This window comes from Sciurus carolinensis, chromosome 4 (assembly GCF_902686445.1).
Source record: "Sciurus carolinensis chromosome 4, mSciCar1.2, whole genome shotgun sequence".
NCBI classification, from domain to species: Eukaryota; Metazoa; Chordata; class Mammalia; order Rodentia; family Sciuridae; genus Sciurus; species Sciurus carolinensis.
In genome coordinates this window covers 50416643-50428908 of record NC_062216.1, presented here as the reverse complement: position 1 = coordinate 50428908, position 12266 = coordinate 50416643, and the positions used below count along the sequence as shown (strand labels likewise).

The window sequence follows — 12266 nt, the reverse complement described above, 5'->3', positions numbered from 1 at the left end:
TCCAGGATTTATTTTCCCCTTTGTGACAAACAGGTTAAATCTTGCTTCATAGGTAAGCTGAGGACAGGAGCTTGAAGTAAGGCCCCTTCTTGGGGCAGAATATTGTCCTATGGTGGCTATTTCCTGTAGTTGAACCAGTTGATGACATAATTAAGCTTTATTTTTTTTGAGATCTTTTAATTCCTATTAGCTAAGAAGTTTAGGAGTTCTGCAATGGCCTCTTGATATTCCTCCTGGGTGGAGGCACATAAAGGATGTACTTTACTTACTGGAGAACAATCACAGAATGTTTTATCTCTGAATTTTGTTAAGTCCTTAGCTAAGGTTTGTCCAGAACAGGTGAGGTTCATCTAAATCCTGAGGCAATACTGTCTAGGTTAGTTGAGATACAATATCTGGTTCCTCAAAGGCTAACAGAAATTGCCATTCAGAGTCTAGCATAAACAGGAAAAGCCATCTTTTAAATCTAACTTAGTAAACCAAGCAGCAGTTGGAATCCAAGATAAAAGTGTATGGATTAAGAACTACAGGATGGGGGAAATTACTGCTTCATTATTCTAAGGTCTTGGACTAGGCAGTTTGCTCCTAAAATGGGCAAATTGCATGGACTATTACAAGGCATTAAAAGTTTCTATCAGTTTGAATGATCTTTAATAAATCCTTTTTCTTGCCTATATGTTCCCTTTTCTTTCTTTTTGATGTCTATTAAAAATGGAAAATGCAAGTTAGAGAAGATCATCTGAGGATTGATCAGGGCCACGTGCCAATTTTGGAATTTCCTCTAAATATTTGGGGCTGACTAAATGATAAATTTATACTTTAAAAGTAGGTGGCCCTTTATGGATTCAGGATTCAGAGTGGTGTGCTTTCTTATTGCTTTCCTAAGTCTCTCCATGAAAATAGCAGGACTTTCCTGAAGGCTGCATAATAGTTTTTTTAGGCATCCTACTCATTATTTGAATCCCAGTTATGATGGTTTCTGGGAACTGCCTGTGCTCTAGATGGTTAATAGCATAATTTTCCAGGTGAAGTCAAATACCTGGCATAAGTTTTGAAACATCTCAATATTTATTAGGATCCTCCAAAAGCCTCCTTAAATTTTTGTCTATCTTAAGTTGGGAGGGTTCCCTCAATTTTCCTCCCTTAGTGGGCAATTCCTCAAGACTTTCTCCTCTCATGGTAGAGATTGTTGATGTCAAACATGGTAACATATGAAAGGCACTTTTCTTGATCACTTGTAATTTAGCAGTATGCAGGCTAGTGGTGAACCTGGCAATACTGTTGAGAGAGAAGCTCCCTTCTGAGTTAGAAGTATTAGGGACGTCTCCCTAACTTTGAGCTTCCTTACGGTCCAGAAAAACCCATCTCTCACCACCTGGCTTTGCCAAAGTTATTTCTGGCCTTCTTCGGCAAAGTGCTAGGGTCCTAGTTTGCCCTGTGCTAGAGACCCTGGGAGGATTCAGACTTAAGGGCATTACTGCTTTCCTCCCTGCCACTATAAACTCCTAATTATAAAAAACGATGACAAAAGTAAAAAGTGTGCCTTTTACCTATCTTCTTGCCCTGTAAACTAAAGGAATCTCCAGAGGGTGAGGGGACATCTATTGGTTGTTAGGCGTATAACACCCTTTGCTTGGAGGGTCTCACGGGAGGGGTTTTTAAATGCCTCCCTCTTGCAGCTTAAAGAGAACACAGTGAGCACATTTAAGCATGGGAAAGGTAATGGGGAGACTCTAGATGTCTAGACTAGTGAAGGCTAACTATGCGAACAAAGGGAACCTGGGCATTTTCATACTAATCATCCCAGGCCTTAATCCTACAGCTTGAATTCCTAATGTCTGACTGGCAAGGGAAGGGGAGCATCCAGGAGGGAGTGGATTTGCGGGAGTGTTGTGCACTGTGCGGCCCATACGGAGGCAAAGGTGATTGGCGCTTTCCCTCAGTGCCATTGTCTACTGATCACCCTGGATACCCCTCAGGGCTGTCGGGAGGGGGAGTCCGGAGAAGGAACCTTTGGGGTCCACCCGAGAGTAGCCCAGGCCGAGAACCCCGCAGTTGCTCCAACCCTTCCTCCACCTCCACGCATCCTGGGCAGATCAGGACTAGGGACACTGTGTACTGGCGGCAATTGCGCTCCGGGCCTGGACAGAAAAGTAGGAAACGGCTTCAGCACAGTCCAACATGCCTACAGAGCAGGTGATTGGAACTTGCCTGGGCCGGGAAACTCTCACCCGAGTCTTAAGAATGGCGGCTGCACTAACTGCATTTAAGTAGCCGACGGGTGCCCATTTTGCCCTCCAAAAATAAAGAGACAGAAAGAAAGATGCACCTCAAACAGATGTGGGGTGTGTGGAGAGAGAAGCTTACTTACCTTGGCATAAATCTCGGTGGGACCTCCAAATCTGATACCGCCGTTTACCGGTGACGAGTTCTGCTTCTTCTAATGTTGAAGATTAAGCACTAGAGAAGCACGCCAAGGCAAGCATATTAAGCAGGTTTATTTAAAGGGAATAATACAGACTTCTCCTGGCAGGGAGAAGGGGGCCATGGCTGATGTTCTAAAGTCCCAAGAAGTGAGCACACCCTGCATCTTTTATAGGTTAAAGTCTCTTTTGTTCTCCAGTTCTCTCCCCCCTTATCTCTCCTTCCTGCCTTCGTGACTAGGCCTGGTTTTGCATTAAGTGAGAAGCCATGGGCAGGGGGAGGGCCAAGGTGATTCAGGCAGATAAGGGCCCAGGGGGCATTAATTAGCAGCTCCTTTTTTGCAGTCCTTGATAAAGGCAGGTAAATTTGGTAATCAATGGGCTCCGGAGATCTTTGACATTCCATTCTTCCAGGGGCAGTCTCCAACTTCCAAAGGCAGATGGCTTCATGGCTTCATTTCCTCAAATTGACCCGATTTCCTATTTCTACACTAACTACCTGTCCTTAATTCTGGCTTCAATAACACTAGCTTCAATACAAGGAACATTTTCTTATTTTTACCTCTCTTAAAAATATTTAAAATTGCCCAGTGTGGTGGCGTACACCTGTAATCCCAGCAACTTGGGAGGCCAAGGCAGGAGGATCACAAGTTCAAAACAACGAGTCTCAGCAACTTACTGAGGCACTGAACAACTCAGGAGAACCTGTCTCTAAATAAAATACAAAAAAGGGCTGGGGATGATGCCAACTATTTTTGTTTGTGTGGTGAGACATTTTCCTGGTGCTTCCTAGGACTCTGCCATTTTCCCAGAATCATTCTTTTTTTTTTTCCCCCCTTTTCTTTTTATTCTCTGGTAAAAAGCTGGGGATTGAACCCAGCTTTACCACTGAGCTATATCTTCAGTTCTTTTTTTCTTTTTTTATTTTGAGATAGGGTCCTGCTGAATTGCTGAGGCTGACCTTGAATTTATGATCCTTCTGCTTCAGCCTCCAAAGTGGCTGGGATTATGGGAGTACATCAGTTTACTTTCATTTTTTTTGGGGGGGGTGGGCGATGGGTACCAGGGATTGAACTCAGGGTCACTCAACCACTGAGCCACATCCCCAGCCCTACTTTGTATTTTATTTAGAGACAGGGTCTCACTGAGTTTCTTTGTGCCTCACTTTTGCTGAGGCTGGCTTTGAACTTGTGATCCTCTTGCCTCAGCCTCCCAAGTTACTTTCATTTTCGAAAGTTTTGCTACATATAATATTCCTCTTCGACAAAAATTTTCTTTTAGCATTTTAAGTATGTCATTTGACTGCCTTCTGGACCATATTTTTTTTCTAACAAGTTGCCATCCATTAATCTTGTTGAGGTTCTCATGTATAAAACTAGTCATTCTTCTGATGTTTTCAAATTTTTCTGTTTTTTTTTTTTTTTTTTTTGGGTGCTGGGGATCGAACTCAGGGCCTTGTGCTTACAAGGCAAGCACTCTACCGACTGAGCTATCTCCCCAGCCCCAATTTTTCTGTTTTTTAACATTTTTATTACACGCCTGGGTGTGGATCCCTGTATTTATCTTACTTGGTGCTCTTTGCGTTTCTTTAGTGCTTTGTGTGTGTATGTGTATTTCATCAAACTTGGGAATGTTCCAGTTATTGTTTCTTCGATTTTCTCCTGCTCCTTCCTCTCTCCATTTTCCCCATCCCCTTTCTTCTTTTGGTACTCTTACTCTTTTTTCTTTTTTTGCAGTGCTGGTGATTGAACCCAGGGCCTTGTGCTTGCCAAGGCAAGTTATTCTATCAACTGAGCTATCTCCCCAGATGGCAGTACTACACTTATTCTTATGTTGGTGTGTTTTAATAACGCTACACATTTCTGAGGCTCAATTCATTTTTCTTTTTTCCTTTCTATTCTTCAGATAACATGATCTCTACCTTCAAGTTTGCCGATTTGTATTCTATCAATTCAAACTACTGTTGCAGTCCACTAATGAATGTTTTTATCTGGGTAATAACAACTCTAGAATTTCCATTTTTTTCCCTCCTATCTCATTTTTTGGTGGGGGTGGGGTGGGGTGAGGGGGTGGTACTGAGGATTAAGCCCAGGAGCACTTAACCACTGAGCCACCTCCACAGTCCTTTTTATTTTTTATTGGAGACAGGGTCTTGTTAAGTTGCTCAAGGTCTTGCTAAGTTGCTGAGGTTGGCCTTGAACTGGCCATCCTCTTGCCTCAGCTTCCCAAGTCGCTGGCAATATAGGTATGTGCCACCATTCCTGGGCCCTCGCCTTTCTTTTTTTTTTATAGTAAGGTTTATTTACTTATGGAATAACATCAACAATGAAAATAAATGAGTTATATTTCCATGAATAAACATAGATAAAATGTTAAAACATGTTGAGTGAAAGTTTTAAAAGATACACCCAATTGTATAACATGTAAAACATACAATTATATAATTTTCTATATTTATATATTTTTATATATTTGCCTACTTAATGTTTGCTGCTATGCTCTTACCACAATAAAAAAAATTATGTTCAGTATCATAACAGGTGTAAGATTGGTATACAATTAAATTATTTTTTAATTTAAAACTTCAATTTTAGAATGACAGTTTTAAGTAAAATTTATAGTTCTATAATAAAGAAATGTTTCTTTATAAAAGAGGGGCAACTAATTCTATTTTTATCTAGACAACTGTTTTGAAGAACCTAAGTAAACTATTTGCTTAAAAGTGAACATAAAACGGATGACCACTTACCAAAGATGTTATCGAAGGGAATTCTACAGGGTTTGGAGATGAATGTTTGAGAATTTCTAAGCCACTTTGACTCTAAAACCCTATGAGATTCTCCAGTTCTCTCAGCAGTTCAAAGAAACAACTACTTCTTGCCATTTCTTCCAAATTGTTACATGTAAATGGATATTTTAGTATCTTACATGTACTTAAATTTCAAGTTTCAAAATATGCTGCGATTCACATTGCTCTTCTCATTTATTTCAGATTGAGATTTCTTCCCTAGTTTTTTCATAATGATTTCCACTATACTTGAACAGGACTTACTTTATCCTAAATGTTCTACTTTTTTTGGCAATGTTATAAACAATGTATGAAATGAATTTTAAAAACATTCAACAAATTGGGCACAACAGAACACACCTGTAATCTCAACTATTTGTGATGCTATGGCAGGAGGATCACAAATCTGAGATCAGCAATGGCAAATTTAGGTTCAATCCCCCGTCAGGCAAAAAGAAGAAAAATCAACAAAATGTTTGTTACATCTCAAATTCAAAAATAAGCACCTACATTTCAAACTGTGTTAAACTATGACATTTCATTTAAATGCAAGCAGTTGGTACACATGCTGCTTGTTCAGTTAGATACAAATGGGGATTTATCTGTCATGAAAAGACAATAGCTTTGAATTAAATAATGCTAAATAATTATCATTACCACATTTATAATCTAACCTAGATTCTTGGTTTTGGAGACAGACACACACAGTGATTGTCTTTTATGTAGAAGACAATTTAGGTTAAAGATACACACTTTGAAAATATTTACCCACATTTTCCAGGAATTGCTAGAGATGAAATATAAAAAGAAACTATTTGAAGACTTTGACGCTTCTAAAAACAATTGTGTTCCATGAGTAACCAATGAAAGTACTTTCATTCATTATAGTTCTAAACATTGTTATCAGGCTATGTAATTAATCTAAACATTATTTTCTATTTTTGATACTGATTCATGAAGTATCAAGTCTCCATGAATCAAACTGCTACCTACAGGTAGCATGGCAGTGAATTACAATGAAAATCAATTCTACCAAAAACACTTTTTAACATTCTTGTTTTATATCTTTAATACTGTCTTAAAGGTTCTGTTACTCTTCAACTATCTCAGTGTGCTTTGAAGTATAAAAGTAATAATTTAATTGGAATAGTTATTCTAAATCTAAATAATTTCTATAGCAATATTTGTTTTTCCAGAACATATTTTCATTTCAAATATATGTAAAATTTCTCACAAAGTAGAACACAACTTATGGTTTGAACAGAAACTGCAGTGTTTAAGTCTCAACATTTAGTAAAACAAACACTATGTATCAGGTTGCTTCTGAATATAAATCACTCATTTGAGTAAGATGTAATTTCTAACGTGTTACAAGTGAAAAACTAATTTTTTATGTGAAGTCTTAACCAAAATCAATTAGTCAGGTGCAAGGTTACCATATTATGATACAAATCAAACTCTATCAACACATTTGGGAAGACATTTGGATGAAGATAGAACTACTGTTTATAGGGAATTGGGTATCCTTTCATCAAGAGTCAGGTCCTAATTTTTACTTCAATGGTAACAAATGCCTTACTTAAAGTATGAAAGAAAATGTATTTCTTTCATAACTGGGCACTGTGGTGCACAATGCAGTTCTAGTGGCTCCCAGAGATTGGGAGGCTGAGGCGTAAGGATCAAAAGTTCAAAGACAGCCTCAGCACTTTAGCAAGGGCCTAAGCAATGTAGTGAGACCCTGTCTCAAAATTAAAAAAAAAAAAAAAAAAAAAAAAATGGGGGGGGGTGCTTCGGATGTGGCTTAGTTGTTAAGCACCCCTGGGTCCAATCCCTGGTCCAAAAAAAAGGAAAGAAAGAAAAAAAATGTTTCTTCCACCCAAGAATATATTCTGATTTATAATGCTGGGGAAAAAATGAAGGGGTTCATTTTTTAATAACTCACCTTTATATTTATTGATTAGATACAGAATGACTCTTCATTTCCTATTCTGAAGACAGTCAAATCTTTTCAACTGATTTGCCAATTTATCCTTGACAAGTGATTCAGAAAGATAAATGAATCTTCTGACTTTACAGATATGAATGTTTGTATACATACATAGAGAAGTTATACCCTATGATCTAATCCATACTTCTGATTTAAAATATAACTAAGTTTTCTCAATAAAGAGCATTACTTTTTAAAATTGAAATTTAAATCATCTTCACTGTCCTCACTCTCTGTGCTTTTTATTTTTACATTATTTCTATAAATATTCAAACAAAAATCTCCAATCTTGAAACCAACTTACAATGGCAGTCTGAGGCTTTTTTTTTTTTTTATAACTTTTAAAATATTTTTTAAAATGTAAAAACTCTGAAATTACAAACGAAAAATTTACAATTTTACAGTATATATCTAATTTATTTTTAAAAAAATATTCTGAATTGTTTTTATACAAGTAATCAAGTGCTATTTTTTCCAAATGAAACTCCTATATAAGCTAAAAGAGGATGTGTGGTCTTGCCCCGTTAAAATCAATACACATTTCATTGTTTTATGCTGGTACTTCAACGATTTCAAAGAAGTCATTTGGTAGGATCACATAACCTCTTTCTGATATGTCATCTTTCTCTTTCTGGAAATGTACAACCTCCTTTAGTTTTTCAAGCTGTCGTTCCTGTCTTCTGCATCGCTGCTGGGCAGTCTTGAGCTTCTTCCTGAGCTTTTCAACTTGTTGTTCTAGTTGATGAATCCTTTTCCTCTGGTGCATTGTATCCTCCACAGTATAGTTGTGGTCACAGAAAACTGAGAGATTATCAGGGGTCTGAAGAGGTGGCATTAGTAACCCAATAGCAGCATCAACCTGGGAAATGGGAGGTGTTAAAGGAGGCGGGGGAAGCTGTTCTTGTGGCTCCAGAAGATCTTCCTTCTAAAACAAAAATGCAGAATAAGTGTGAATTTAGTAACTAAAAATAACAGCTTAAAAGAATTAAACTGTGGAATTTTGGGAATACTAGACGACTTCTGTGATTGGTTATAGAGAAACATTCCAAAATAAGAACATAGCTTCAATCTTAACTTTTCTACTTAAAATTAAAGTGGGATACAGGCAAGAGATAAAAGAATTAATCAGATTTAATTAAATGTGAGGCACTTAAAACAGAGGGTAAAAATAACTTTAACTCATCAACATATAAGTAGAATTATAGAGTGATTTTTAAGGAAGTAATAAAGTTAGATAGAATTCCTTAGGGGGAGGCTATTTAACTCTAATAAACTCCATTTTGTGTCTTTTAAAAAGTACATCACTGTTAAGAGTGGTTATTTACAAGCAATACGTTCTAGGTACATTTGTTTTCTTAACCCTTTCCTGAGTTTTCCAAATTTTCTACAATAAACACATTAAATACATTAATTTATAAATAGAAAACAGCTCAACAGTTTGAAACACATAGTACCTTGTCATGTGGCTCAGTACAAAGAAATATTGTGGGTACAGCATTCTCTTTCAGTAACTTGTTGTTGCACTCCCTCTTAAAGCAGTCTGGAGTAAAATGCTCTGAACAAATACTGCTGTACTTGGTGGGCTTAAAGTTTTTTCTTCTGACAGCTGCCTCCCACTTTTCACAAAGACTGGGTCGAGTAAGAGGAAACCTAAGAAGACATAATTCAGTTCTCTAACCTTTTTAAAAATAAACAAAGGCACCCAAACTTTCTTGCTTAGTAAAGAACTATCTTATATTGGTGTTGACATACTAAGGAATACTTGCTTAAAGATCAGCTCCACTTACATATTTATCTCACTGATTAATGTTCAACTTTCTATATTAATGACACAAAAAAGTTCAAATAAAATATATGCTATAGAATGAAACTGTACTCATTTTCTTTACTAATAATTTTCTGTGTGTTGCGTAGAAAAACAAAAATGGTATATATACATCTAATGTCCTAGGGGGAAAGAGACTTCTAGTTCTATTAGAATCAGTCTGACAGAAAAATATGAAGAGGCTAAATTTGAAATAATCGAGTTATAGGCAGAATATATAAAAAGTAAAGGAAATTATTTTGATTTATCACTTAGTCAACAGACATGTGACCATTAGGCCCAGGTAAAGGGGGATAGAATTTAAACTGGAAGGGTTAGAAAAAAGTCAAAATAAGATGTTTCAAATCTATATTCCAATTTCTCTTCCATGTAAGGTATGCTAGAGTTTGTGCTATTATCATGAAGATCTAACCAATCTTTCCAAGAGTCCCTTTTCTTGGCACAGCAAGCTCTCTACCTACTGCTACTATTTAGAAGCTGGGAGAAGAGGTGCTCTTTGAAACTCCCTGCTAGAAATGGTGTCCAGAAGTTCAAACTAAGGTAGCAATCACTTATAAAATTCAGTACACAGGGCCTCCTGGCCAAGGATTACAATTTTTTTTTTTTTTTTTTTTTTTTTTTTGTGGTGCTGGGGATCGAACCCAAGGCCTTGTGCTTGCAAGGCAAGCACTCTACCGACTGAGCTATCTCCCCAGCCCAAGGATTACAAATTTTAGATTGTGAGATTCTGTGAAGCTCTTTCCCATCTACTTGCTCCCAAACTGTTCTCTGTTCTTCTACATTAAGGGTTAGCCCTTCTGATTCATTCGACTTTTTTTTTTTTTTTTTTTTTTTTTGGTGGATGGAACCCAAGAGCATTCAGCTTCTGAGTTATATCCCCATCCAATTAAAATTTTTATTTTGATACAGGGTCTCCCTAAATTGCTCAGGTTGCCCTCAAACTTGCTATTCTCCTGCCTCAGCCTCTGGAGTTGTTTGGATCACTGATGTGCACTACAGTGCCCAAGCTCAAATCTTTTTAACATCTAGCAGAAACACAGTATTTCAGGTAAGTGTTGTCATTCTTAACTATTTTCCATACTTTCAGATTCCCTCTGCCATATTATAAGAAATGTGGGATGGGAAGGTGGGGAGCTGAATGCATATTCCTGTCATCATCTCTTGACCTATTTCTAAAAGTACATCAATTTTCAGAAATTACAGTAACACCAATTATGTACACAACATCAGGATATTCTAAACTGTCATAATGGCTCAACCCCTTCTCTAAGAGGAAATGTCAACACCCTGAAGATCTCTTTATGCTCTGTATAGTCTTATTTGTGTAGGGTGCAGTTCAAATTACATAAAACATAAAAATATGCATTCAAAATCCCTATCAAACATAAATGATTCCCCATCAAAAAAAATTTGAAAGAGTATTTAAAAATTTGCTTTTGTATTACTTGGCTATGAAACACTTGCGTAATTTATCATTGGATCTGATTTCTCAGCTATCACTTTCAGAGTCAGGCATTCTGGCAAAGGAACTTTGATGGAAATCTGCTAAAATTTGTAAACACTAAATTTGGTTAATTGAAAACACTGTGTCACGCTGTGTACATCACTTGATTATTGTTAATTTCAATCTTGTAATTTTCCTATTTTCAAGAGAGTATTTTTCACTGTAGCTCTCAAGCTGCGGTAACTACAGGATAAAACAGCCATGAAAGCTGTGGGGCAGGTTCCTAACAGCTCACATTGGCCTTTATTATGGCACCTGAGTATTGTTGTCTATATTATCATTATTGTATGCTGAAAGGTAACAACTCAATGGTTGCACAGGAAGGCTTCCTTTAAAATCTAGAGATCCTTAAAGGGTGAGTCCTGGAAATGGGTCAAAAAATCCTCACCGATATCCTGGCCAAAACAATCAATAATTGCTATAATGCAAGCTTCCTAACCACCTCAGTTAAGAAAAACTGCGACTGCTTGGTGTTCTTCAAGGTCTTTGTTTCTATTTGAAGTTTTGCACCCAGGGTCAGTTCCTAAAGCGCGAATGATCGCCTCGGCAACACGCCCGAAAGCGCCGAGGCTCCAAAAGGAGCCCCACCTCAGGCACGCCCACCGCGCCAGGCCCGGGAGACCCCAACAGAGCCCCGCGCCCCGCCCCCGCCTCTCTTGTCAGGTCTCGCGCGGACACGCGCCTAGCTCCGCCCCCAGCCCGACCGGCCGCGCGCGCCCCCAACCCCAGCTGGGACCGGCCCCGCGAGACGCTCTGGTTCCATACTTGTGGAAAGAAACAGGTTTATCCTTATCATATCGGTTCTTGCAGCCGTAGGCGGAACAGGACTGCACCATCCTTCCGGTCCTCAGTCACTTCACCTAAGCCGCCCCAGAAGGAAAGTGAAAGGGCTCACAGTGTCGCTGAGCTCGGTTTTGACACTCTCGCTTCTTCTGTAGTTTTGGTCAACAGTTACAATGATGAAAGCCTCACTCGGGGGCGACTACCGTGCCCGTTTTGTTGTTTGCATTAGCAGAAGGACCACAGCCATCGCCCGTCTCCCATCTCCAAGATGGCGGAGGCAGCTTCAACCTCACCTCTCGCGAGGAGTTCGTCCTACTGTCTCTGATTAGCCCAGCGGTCAGAGGTAACGTTTCCTGGGAGGCAGAACATTGGCTGAGGCCAGGCGTGACCTGCGGCCTGTTCTGCGTTGCGGAAGTGGGCGGGGCTCCCAAGCTTTTGCAGGAAGGGAGGGGCCTTTGGGGGGAGGAGGCGAGGAAAGGGGCTGTGATTCCAGGTTCTGACTTCCGCTGCTGATGGTGTGGGGGTGGGTTAATTTATCCTTTTTCTGAGGAGGCTTACGGTGGGGATCAAGTGCGGCCTGTTGTGTCTGGTGGTCTCAAGAAAACAGGTGTAAAACCGAAGTCGTTATCGTATTACGCCCATTTCTTTAAAAAAAGCAGGGGTAGACCCTTTATGAATTGTAAAACTTGCTGACCCCTTTCCCAGACTGATTTTTATTCCATTACCTGTCTGTTCAGGCAACACAGCGCTCTGTGAGAGCCCAGGTGACCGATTTTTAGAAATAAAAGAAGACATACACATGCTATATCTTCTCAGCTGCCGAAGCAGAAGCGCTCTTTGATGACTTCTTTGCTGTGATCTCCGTATGCTGTGATGAAAATTGAGAGCTGCTGGTGCTCTTTCCACATAGAGGTTTCACCTCCTGGTTCCTTGTTTCTTTCTTTTATGTAGGTATA

The 12266-nt window shown here is 38.9% G+C and overlaps 1 protein-coding gene across 1 annotated transcript; it reads right to left on the bottom strand.

Annotated features, from left to right (window-relative positions):
- Window positions 1–6994: 6994 nt before the first annotated feature.
- Window positions 6995–11627, bottom strand: Thap1 (THAP domain containing 1). Its single transcript, XM_047549964.1, has 3 exons — window positions 11293–11627; window positions 8653–8848; window positions 6995–8123 (listed from the first exon to the last, which is right to left on the bottom strand). Exons 1-3 carry the CDS (start codon window positions 11361–11363, stop codon window positions 7749–7751), a joined length of 642 nt encoding a protein of 213 aa, XP_047405920.1. The 5' UTR covers window positions 11364–11627; the 3' UTR covers window positions 6995–7748.
- Window positions 11628–12266: the final 639 nt, after the last annotated feature.